The sequence below is a fragment of the Clytia hemisphaerica genome, unplaced genomic scaffold, assembly GCF_902728285.1.
Source record: "Clytia hemisphaerica strain Z4C2 unplaced genomic scaffold, Clytia hemisphaerica genome assembly, whole genome shotgun sequence".
NCBI lineage: Eukaryota > Metazoa > Cnidaria > Hydrozoa > Leptothecata > Clytiidae > Clytia > Clytia hemisphaerica.
The window spans coordinates 1,034,947-1,046,593 of record NW_027104192.1 but is presented as its reverse complement, the minus strand read 5'-3'; the positions used below and the strand labels follow the sequence as shown (position 1 = coordinate 1,046,593).

The following is an 11,647-nucleotide window of genomic DNA, read 5'->3' as shown; positions in this document are numbered from 1 at the left end:
ACATCTCAGTTATGTTTTGTGGTGATGCAGATGGCAATTTAATTCCCCCAATGGTGGTATATAAATCAAAATGGGTTTGGGACAAATGGACGGAAGGCGGTCCTAGAGGCGAGATATGCCATTAATGGTTGCTTGTAATAGCTCATTAACCTTGTCGCTTTTGCATTGTACTGATAGACAGAAGTTATTACCATTTTCCATGTGTTGCTCTAATGGCAAGTCGGACATTCCACCCGTTTGCTAGCAGAATTTCCGGAAATGTAACCCTTTTTAGACGTACTTGAACGGGCTAGGGGCACAACCTCCATGTTAGATGAGAGAACTTTAGTACATTTTTAGGAACTGTTTATTCACACTCCGCAAAAGGCTGGTTCGAGACTCGCACGTTCGGTCAATGGTTCAAGTTAGTCCTGCTGCCACACTTACAAAAGTTACCACCCGGCAAAAAAGTAATCATTGGCGACAATCTAGGATGTCATTTTTCAGCTGAGGTATGTTATATTTGTGCACCACAAAACAAATCGGTTTTTAACTAAACTTAATGATTTTCTTCGCAATAAAACATGCTTGAAAGTGTCTCTGTTTAAAGTTTACATCTCCACACTTATCCTTTGCAGCAGCGAGCGTCATACAATAGCTCTCTATCTTCTCTTAAACACAGGTCATTTCGCTATGTAAAGAAAATTCTATCAGTTTCCAGGCATGAAGAAAGAAATCCCCAAGACATCGTTTCCCTTACTTTTAAGGCGGACGTGCATAAATCTCAAACAAAAGAACTTGAAGTCCGGTACGTTTTTTTAGCGCATCTTTACCACCATTTGCTTTGCTTGCCACAAAGTGGGAGACATAAGGAGTATGTTGCCATCAATATTCGCTTTATGGGTATGACATGTTTGCCCGGGATATAAGACCATTTCTCCCTCAATTGAAAGATAATCCTTTTGATAAGAAAAGTTTCCCAAATTCGAAGAAAGAAAACAATGACAACACAGGGATTTAAAAGTCGATAGTTGGGCTATTTACCAAAACATTAAACTAATAGCTAGGTATTCTTTATCATTTTTAGGATTTCGTACATGTGATATCGCTCCTGTGAACAAAGATGAAATCCTGAGAAAAATCCCCCCAGAGGAAAGAAGTTTTAGGAACGTTCTGAACCAGGGGACGGTAGAACTCCTGAAAGAAATGTACCCAAAAAACACAAGTAAGGCTACGTAATTAAAAAAGAACAATTCTGTGATTTGTGCAGAGTATGCATAGAATCGATTATAAGGTACCTTAAGTGGATAAATTTTGACGTTGATTTAATTTGGCAATTGGCCAAAATACGATTTTTTGGCGGGGATTTAATTTGGTGAATTTTGGCAAAATTCACCAAATGTCCCAATTTTAATCCTCCCAAAATTTATCCACTTGTGGTAATTATCGGTGAATTTAATTTCCCACTATACCAATTATATATTTGAAATGTTACATTTCACAGCTCAGACACAGAAGAGAGGCCGTAAAGTCGAACCCGGCAGCAACGTGGCAGATATGAGCACGGACGAGGAAGACAGAGAAAGTGACACAGTGTTGTAAGATGAAGAAGAAGAAAAGGAAGAAGAAGAAGAAGTAACGGACTGGTCCGACGAAGAAAGTGAAGACGAAGAACTGAACGATGAAGAGGTTAATGAAGATCTTGCTGACCGACACGACTCTACCCATCTTTGCCAGGCAGCATGGCGTTCTAAATTCAAGGCCTAGCAAGCGTGCTTTGACGTCAAAATCCTGTGGACCTAATTAATGATGTCATTGCAGTGTTGACGTCAAAAGAAAGAAAAAAATCTAACGTTCACACCCATTTTTGACGTCGTGCAAGAAAAACAACACCGAAAAAATGGGTAGAAAATGCATTGTGCGTGGCTGCAAATCTAATTATAACAAAAGTAAAGCGTCGCAAAATGATAATATACGAATCAGGAATGAAGAAAAATTAGCCGATTTTCGTAAAATTCCAATGTATGGTTTCCCAAGCAAGAAGAAAAGACTCTATGAAAGGCAGCGCTGGATCAAATCCATTCCGTACCTTACCGAAGAGATCGTCAATAATAACAATACACCAGCGGTTTGCCGTAAACATTGGCCAGAAAACACTACTTTTGAAACAGGTGTGTAACCTTATTGCTTTCGTGGAATATTTGAACAAGCTAAATAAAGTCTTCGGATAAGTTTTTCTCTGTTCATAGGTTATCTATTAACATATTTTCGATATTATAAAAAATCCAAATCTGATGCTTGTTTTTGTTGAAAATGTTTATTTATAATTCACTCATAGGCCCATAAGATACAAATCTACAACACAAAGTTCAATTAACTCTTAAACGCTATGTTTATTTCTTTCTTTAGGTCAGAACGGCCTTCCTCGACCAATCGAACCACCATCAATCTTTGATAATATACCGTCCAGTTCCATTCCAACACCTCTTCCACCTCCAAGACCAACAAAACGCACGTCTTTCGAAACTCGCAGCCAGCAGGAGGATGAGATGGAAGAGTTTAGAAATCGCGACAAACTAAAATTTGAGGACATCGCCAACTCCGATCGATTGACATTACTCGGTTTGCCTATTGTCGCATTTCAAGTCAATGGTGAACAGTGAATAGTGATCCATTGGAAAAAGAATTTGGAAAGCTGAGACAAGGTTCCGGAGGTGAGAACACTTTTTAATTTCTTCTAATTGAAATGAGGTCTTCATTTTAAACATTGTTAATCATTTTACGGCTTGAATTGTTTACGCACGTAATTATTAGTTTGCGATGCGTTTTTCGATTACTTACAAGTTTACACCGAAAATTCAAAATTTTCCTTTTATCTTCATCTACAGGAACGTATTTTATCACTGCTCAACAAGTACTCGAAAAACTCGATATCAAGAAAACCAAACTTTTGCTAAAGTTGAATGTCGACCTGTCCGTTTTACGAGCTGAACCGGGTCATTGTTGTGACAAGTGTTTTTTTGCTCTTGATCGTGATGGAATAAGTTTGCTCAACCAGTTAGAAGAGGAAGAGATGTCCATCCCGGTCGAAACGAAAATGTCTCTTATATATATGGCCGGTTATGTAGCTCGTAAAGATGAGATGAGTGAGCAGGAGTTATTCGATGCTACGATGTTTTACGCTCAAAAGTACGGGAAATATCTTCACGAGCTTGACCGTGGTGGTTTGAAAATTCCGACTGATACGATTTGTCAATGGACGATGTTTTCATACATAATGTTCAATCATATCCGACATCTCGTCTGCCGAACATCACTGTCTGATGTCTTGATGTCTATCGCTCACACATACGCTTTTGACTCTATCACTAAAAATAATGCTATGATATTATCGAACATCTTTCTGAACAATTTCTGCAAATCGCAGACGCCTCGCTCCTCGAAGGAGGCGAGCCAGAAAGTTCTAAAGCTAAAAGAAAAATGAAACATCTTTTTCTATCATCACACTCTGAGTGCATCCAGTTCTTTCAATTTTCTATAGTTTATTTTCTTAAATAAAGTGTTCAGATTTCATTGTACTTAGGATATCGTAGTGAAAATAACAGAAATGATAAACTAACTTATTCCTAAATCATATTGTCTAGATAAACATTTTCCGTAGCTATCTCTCTGAAAGATTTGAAGTTTCATCGTAAAACCTTGACTTTTTTTCTTTCTTTTGACGTCAACACTGCAATGACATCATTAATTAGGTCCACAGGATTTTGACGTCAAAGCACGCTTGCTAGGCCTTGAATTTAGAACGCCATGCCAGGCAGGCATGAAGAAAGAAATCCCAAAGACATCGTTTCCCTTACTGTTAAGGCGGACATGCATAAATCTCAAACAAAATAACTTGAAGTCCGGTACGTTTTTTAGCGCATCTTTACCACCATTTGCTTTGCTTGCCACAAAGTGGGAGACATAAGGAGTATGTTGCCATCAATATTCGCTTTATGGGTATGGTATGTTTGCCCAGGATGACGATCTTATCACGAGTGAAAATCAGGAAGAGCTAGATGAGGATATAGTAAGTGACATTCACTGCGGTATATAACTAACCATTTGGGACTATCTTTATCATGTCGCCCTATATTTGGGAGGATGTCGGGAGACCATAGGGATTATTCGACAAGATCTTATTTATAAGCTCTATTATCAAATGGGTATGCGATTATTAGGCCGTCCCGGCCATCTTTGGAAAAGGACATAATATGACACACAGGGTTGTGTACAAGTATTAACCTTAATATTTTGCCCTTAATGGATTAAGCTGTTGATTACGAGTTCTTCGAGAACGTTTCACCCTATGAAGAAGACGACGAAGACGACGAAGACGACGAGCTGTCAGTATGTCAAGTAGACAATGAACAAAATGATGATGAAGAAGAAGGGTAATGGATTTGCTTCAAGTGTAAAAAAGATTATGACGATGCCAATGAAGAAATGTAAGACTTCTTAATAGCATCTGCCGGTATATATTAGATTAGTGATTGCCGTTGGAACCATAGAATATAGAACCAAAGGAAAATAGTGTCAGTGTTTAACACAAGATTGGCAACATAAGTTACTCAGAGCATGCTAAGGCTTACTCGTGGCCAGTGAAAAGCTCACCCAAAGAAGATCTAACCTGTTAGCCTGAGTTTACAAGAGAAAAGTAAGTAGAATAAATCACACAAAATCGTTATTTCATAGATGGGTTGAATGCGAGTTTCAAAAATGTCGGAAACGCTTCCACGTGGAATGCAGCGGAATTCGTGGCGGGCCCTACACCTGCGAAGAACAACTGAAAGGTGTCAACTTCCGATATCGACATTGTCGTCGAATGAAATGATTTATTTTCGTCCATCCTTTCAATCGTAAACTATTTTTTCGTTTGTCAATATTCGTCAAAAATATCTTTGATTTGTAAATATTATGATCTCGCAAAAGAATATAAACAAATATGGCGCATTTATTTCTCGCCCCAGTCCGCGCAAAATTTTGATTACAACTCAGTTTAGGCGAGGAAGGAGAAGAGAAAAGACTGATGTTCAAAAGCTGTTTGTTGATTATTTGAATATTGGATTTTATATCCGCAGAGAAAATAAACACAAAAGGAAAGACTGAGTATTCAAAAGCTGCTTGTTTATTGCCCCCGCAGGAGCGCAGCGACGAGGAGGCACTCATAGCTTCACGCATAGATATTGGACTGAAATCTCGGTTTTTTGCGTTTTTGCGCATTGTAATCGGCTTTCCGGTAGCGTTTATAGCTTAGCAAATAGCTTTTCTTTTTAAACGTGCGCGGTGGACGTTTTTCTTTATTTTTCTCTTCGGAGTTTTTTGTAGCAGATTGATTTGTGGATTATACGTTTTCAAAAGCAGGTTATTCTTTGTACGTTTTTTAATTAAGAGACCATCTTGATTTTCAAAATCTGTTTTGAAAGCTCTTTTGCAAGTCCAACAGTCGAATTGCATGAATATTTTTCAAAAATATAAGATATAAAACACAGTGAATTTGCTGACAGTCAAATTATACAACCTGTCTCCTGTCTTAGACATTCAGATTGACTTATTTTTTGGCCGAACAGTTTATTCATCACGTTCAAACTGCCACAGTTCAGAGAGGAAACTCAGGGTTGGGATAAACACTGTCAAACCCAGTTTGAGTAGCACCCTCAAGCTGATTGAAAGTGAATTAAAGTAAAGGAATTATTGAAAATTAACTAATTATGTTAAGAAGTTTGATTAAAGGGATAATCCAATACTACGCAAATCAAAATATTATGGTCACGTGTCAGGAATTTGATTGGACGAGCGCGATAAAAGTTTACAATTTGATTGGTAGAACGGGATTTTCACTTTCGTCTTTTTTCACAAACCGAAAAATACTTTGCGACATAAACAAGTTCGAAGTTTGGAGGGGAATGAAAAATCTTTCGTGTACTTTCTTCTGTCTTGTATCATACTTATATGAAGGGAATTTTCTCTTTTGCTATGCCAAAATTGATTCACAAATGTAAATACCACACAAGAGTTTTTCTATACACTAAGATTTTGTGAGATGAGAAGATATAAACAGTTCTTTTTTGTTTTCCTGTGTTCTTTGTGTTTCATCAAGAGCAGATGAACAAAATAACAAATAGTAAATAAAGCATAAAACATTTTTTGAAAAAATAACATCACATTACAAAATTCCTGTATATACATTTGGATTTTGAAAACTATATAAAGTATTTACAAATTCTTTATGGCTTCACTTTTATCAAGAGTGATTCAAGAGTGATGCAAAAGTATTTGAATAATAATATGACCTCCTCTTTGAAGTTGCCTTCCAAAATATTTCTTTCCATTCAAAAAAGAATTCTCAATTAAAGCACCCTCAGAATTTTTCACACAGTAGCACTTCATAGGGAAAAAAGTTACCTAGTAAATAAAATTTTATCAAAACTGTTGGTGAAAAAATACTTCCTTGTTTTAGCAGAAAATGTTTTTAATATCTTAAAATTTTATCATTGAGTATATGTATTTATCGTCACTCCATACAACATCAGTCACAATATTCCACATTCACTCAAGTTAACAACGTAAATAAAATGTAAACAGTTCTTCTTACAGCAGCATATCCATACCACTGTAAAAAATGCAGCTATGTCCATCCATCACGAAACAAACTGGTACATGAAAAATATGTTCAACTGTTCCCAAATCATAGCATGTACGAGGACTTTCAAAAATGGTGCAGAGATATGTAGCTTCAGAGTCGAACCATGCCAGAAGCACAAGAAGACAAAGTCCCTTGATCGATGGTTTGATCTTAATTTTCAATGATAGTCACAGGATTTTAAATTTAATCAAATCAACGTGTCCTACTGCTACTTCCTCAATATTATTTCATAAAATTCCAAATCAGTACAAAATGATGCTCAGAACCAGAGTTTTTCGTTCATCGTAGAGTTACTTTTCACTTCATTTGATTTGGTTCGTGCAAAATCTCATGATACAGTGCTTTTATCGAGAAAATAATATCCGCGTTCCATGATTCTATCGAAGTATTCTGAAGTTATGTAGACTACAGTCTCCAGAGTTGATTTTTCAAGTCATTGGATGAACAAAAATGTCCCATATTTTGAAGTACGAACCATGAAAATCTTCTTTGAACAAGGCTTTCTTGTCTTGATGAGTTTCAGTCACTTCTCAGATCCATATATGCACACTTTCGAGAGATGAACAAGTCTTTCTTGTCTTGTTGATGAGTTTCATTTCACTTCTCAGAACCATATGCACACTTTCGAGAGAAAATAGAAATCTCTTTCCCCTCTTGAGTGTTCAAAATTGACTACATTGTTATTTAACTGAAAGAAGCAAGAGAAGAGATAGTTCTGTATAAATTGGTTAGCAAAAGAATTGCACAAGGATAGTTGAATAAAAACACTTTATGATTTTGATAATATTAACATGTTATAGACACCTAAAAGTATATTTAATCAGTGGTAAAAAAATGAAACAATTTTATTAGCTAGCGTCACATTTTTTCGATCCTTTTGTTAATAGGACAAACGTAATCGTGAACCGTGATGCTTTGGGTATTAAATAATGATCATTTTTAGATTTGCCTTTCGAGAACTGTTCTTCTTTGTAAACTTGCTTTTATTTATTAATCAGGAATATCCGACGAAAATAACGCAACTGAGATGACAACGGTGACTCTTTCGTTCGAAGGTACGAAATGAAATCCTGCACTGTTCAGATTCGTCGTTTTGCCATTACTTTTAGTTTTAAAATAAAGTAAAGTTATCTTTTTTAAGAGCCTTCTGATACGTTAAAAATAATACCGTTACAAACTATTTGCTTAGCTTATGAAAATTTAAAGGCTATAAATCTGCTTGTTTATCAGACTCTGATGTACCCCAACGTTGTGTGCCAAATGAAACTGGCGAAACCACGCAAAATGTGATTGGTAAGTTAAATGTGTTCTCTGGTTTTTGATAGCCGAAAAAATCTTTACCTCTATGTGTCAAGTTAATAAATTTTCTATAAAAAATACAAAATTTTAGCAAATTCAAATACTGCTCGTTTTTTTATAATGCTAATTAATTTCTACTAACCCGTTTTTCATTATGACGTTAAGCGTCTTTTGTTCTAGTAATGGATTATCCCTTTAAGGAAAAGCCAATTTGAAAACTTTTTTTCTCAGTCATGTAAGAGGAAGACTTTTTAATTGATTTAGACACTGCATTGAGTGTTGCACATTTCCGAAATTCAAGCAGAACGACCAGTGGGCGTACCTATTCTTGCGCTGTTGATTGTTTTCTCAACATATCCTCGGAAACGATTCCAATATACATTGAAGGCTAATAAAATGTGATATTAATGTATACCATTGAAATCGTTCAAGGTTTAGTTTCAATGGGATTTCAATGTATTGCATTGAAATTTGAGTTTTGATGTTGTACATTGAAACTTCAGGCTTCAGTTTGAAGAAGATAGCTTGTATTTGTGCACCGTTTTAGCCTGCGGAAGCAACCTAACAAGTGATCCCAACAAGGTGATGATAGTTTACAGATTTACGAGTTCAGATGTTGAGATACATTAGGACCCTGCCGACGCACCGGACTTAACGAACACCGGTCACGCGAAAGTCCGGTGTAAAATGAGAATTTTTTTTACCACCGGACAATTTTTTCACCGGACTTAAGGAAGTGGGATCGTAAAAAATTGCTGAGTATAAATTGTAAACTGCTTCAATCACCAGATTCATTCTGTGCTGTGTTTGTATATATTAATTAGTTAAACTATCGTATGGATTTTTTATTTAAGAACACACCTTACCTTGGTGGAATGAGAAGACTTTTGTAAATGTATTCGGTTTATGAGGATTCAAAATTAGTGTGTGTTGTCAAACAACTGGTTTTGGGTTTACCCCTTGTTCGAAACCATAAGCATTAATAAGTAGTCAACAATCTTTTTTGTCAAACAACTGTGTTACACAGTCTGCGCGAACTGGACCTGCTGTACAACAACAAAAGAGTGTTTGTTAAACAAGTGACACTTTCTTTCAAATAAGTGGATATTTGATCAGCTGGGCTTTCAATCACCAATGACCACCCTCTTGTTTGACAGGTCATTTGACCGACACAAGTGCATTACCACCTAAACTTCATCAAATTTTATAGATGGATTTTTGGATTCCTGGCTTGCTTTTTCCGGTTTGCTCATAATAATAATGTTGTATATACCGTGAGTGCATGGATTTATTATAGAGACTCTTGATAAACATCGAATGAAACGGTTGAGAGCGAAGTATTGTCTTTCTATTGTTTCAGAAAACAATCAATGTACAGGCTTTGTCCGCAAACGACAACCGTCATGGCGGCTCGAAGGACTCTGATTTTGAAAAATGATTAACAGATTAATACTCTTATTTCTAAAAAGTTCTCTAACTTTTTCAGATCGTACATTTGCTGGCTAAAAGTTTGGAAATAAATGCTAGAATACCAAGTGAATACATTTATGAAATCTGGTGTGAGAAAAACATCATCAGACGAGTAAAATCAAACAAAATGCTTATAATGACACAAAATTTTGAATTGGGAATATCTTTCCAATATTTCTCTGATAAGAGCTAAGATTAACATATATTAGACGTGTGTCTCATAGCTCCACTGTGGTAAAATTTCTGGTGTCAATATTCAATTTCTTATACATAGCATGTTTTTGCATCTTTGCATCTTTCTTGAAATTCAAAACATCATAACGACGTTAGTAATTAACTAGATGAGTTTGAATCTCGGAGGAGATTGGGAATAGGATGAGTGTATTTTGATGAGAAATGCAATTAAAATGCTAAGAAAATTTTTAATATTGGGAGGAGGGTGAACAATAATGTCATTACTGCCAACAAGGCTTGTACATGAGAAATTGGCAAAAATCAGCCCGTTGTTTTTCCAGTGTCTATAATATATATGGTGAAGATCAGAGATCTGACCTCAAGGAGAGGAAGTGTTGAAAATACTAAATAAAATAAAGATGAAACATAAAAAGGCACTAATATTTTTATAATTATATATTTTTTTCCATTTTTTTGAATTTTTGTAAATATATAAATCAAACCAATCAAACATCCTGTCAAGAAATGAGAATTTTATGCGAAAAAGAACCAACAATCCAATAGACATAAAGTTTAAAAAGTCAAGCAGAAAAACACAAACACCGAAAACCACTCAAAAACCCAACCAATGCAATCTGGAGTCCCTGACTTGCGACAGGCGCAGCGGCTTTAAACATGTTTTATGGACGTCCAACACTCAGCCTCCCCCAGATTCCATAACCCTGAGCCGACCGGCAGTCCAAACATAGAAAGATAAACAAAAACTCCCAAACAATTACAAAGAAACAAAAAAGGGTAAACAACAGACAAGAACAAGACAAACGACAAAATACAAGTATCAAAAAACACAACTTTTCAAAAGGTAGGCCCAGAACCCGGTTCGACACCTAAAGTCCGTGCAGCCGTCTGTACGGGAAAGAACGAAAAAGAAAATGACTGAGAAAACTAACATACAATAAATAATATTAAAAAAAAAAAAAAAAAAAATGTTTCAATTTTTCAAAAATGCAGTTGCGCTAAAAGACCATTTAAAGATTCTCCGAATTTCATGAAAGTCTCTGGAAATCTATCAAAACACTTTACAATTTGTTTTCGCAAGAAAGATCTTTCAGCTCCCTGATTGAGCATGCGCTTATAGTTATACAATCCTGTTTTGGAGTCCTTAAATATCGACAGATAGAAAATTTTCACACAAAGTCAAAATTCTTGAGTAATTACAATAAGTTTTGGGTGCTTCAAAATTGCAATCCTGTTTTGGAGTCCTTAAACCGTATCAATAAAAAGAAGAATGCTAAGTCTATTTCCACCTTTGACTTCAGTACTCTTTACACAAAGATCCCTCATGACAAACTTATTAAAGAATTGGCAGAGGTTATTGACTTTGTTTTTGATGCAGGTAGTTCGAAATATATTGCCATCTCCCAGAACGACAAAGCTTACTGGTCGAGAACGAAACCTAAATCGTCTATTTCCTTCAATGGGCATCGATCCAGCGCCATTTTGGGCTAACTTATTTTTATATCAATACGAACATAGATATATGACCCAGTTGATTGAACAAGATAAAGTGAAGGCTCGTCATTTTCATTCAACCAAACGATTCATTGATGATCTCTGTGCTGTAAACGATGGGAACATGTTCGAATCAGTATATAGAGAAATCTATCCAGATGAACTTGAGCTCAAAGTTGAACACTCAGGATCTCATGCTTCGTTCCTTAACCTTGACATTTCCATCAAAGACGGGGTTTTTGTTTACAAGTTGTTTGACAAACGCGATGCCTTCCCTTTTTGCGGAACGTGCGTTTGAGCGCGCGCAGCGTATCAGATCAGATCTGCGTACGCGGGGCGTAAATTTGTATATGTTCGAGAAATGCTGCCGATTTGGCTCACGAAAAAACCCCGAGCAAAGTAGACTTTTCTTTTTTTTATAAAATAAAAATGTTTTTAAAATTATATCGATTTTGACTATCCAATCAAGTGCGAGATGTTTGTTTTTGTGTCTTTGCTGCTACTTTCACTTTTGCACACTTGCGAAAC

At 36.0% G+C, this 11,647-nt stretch overlaps 1 protein-coding gene and 1 long non-coding RNA gene across 2 annotated transcripts; both read left to right on the top strand.

Annotated features, from left to right (window-relative positions):
• Positions 1 to 1,716: 1,716 nt before the first annotated feature.
• Positions 1,717 to 2,642, top strand: LOC136815109 (uncharacterized). The gene is made up of 2 exons (XM_067071549.1): positions 1,717 to 2,150; positions 2,389 to 2,642. Exons 1-2 carry the CDS (start codon positions 1,880 to 1,882, stop codon positions 2,640 to 2,642), a joined length of 525 nt encoding a protein of 174 aa, XP_066927650.1. The 5' UTR covers positions 1,717 to 1,879.
• A 6-nt stretch (positions 2,643 to 2,648) lies between these two features.
• LOC136815160 (uncharacterized) lies at positions 2,649 to 3,598 on the top strand. Its single transcript, XR_010847680.1, has 2 exons — positions 2,649 to 2,693; positions 2,868 to 3,598. It is a non-coding gene; the product is annotated as an uncharacterized lncRNA (long non-coding RNA).
• The last annotated feature ends 8,049 nt before the right edge of the window (positions 3,599 to 11,647 follow it).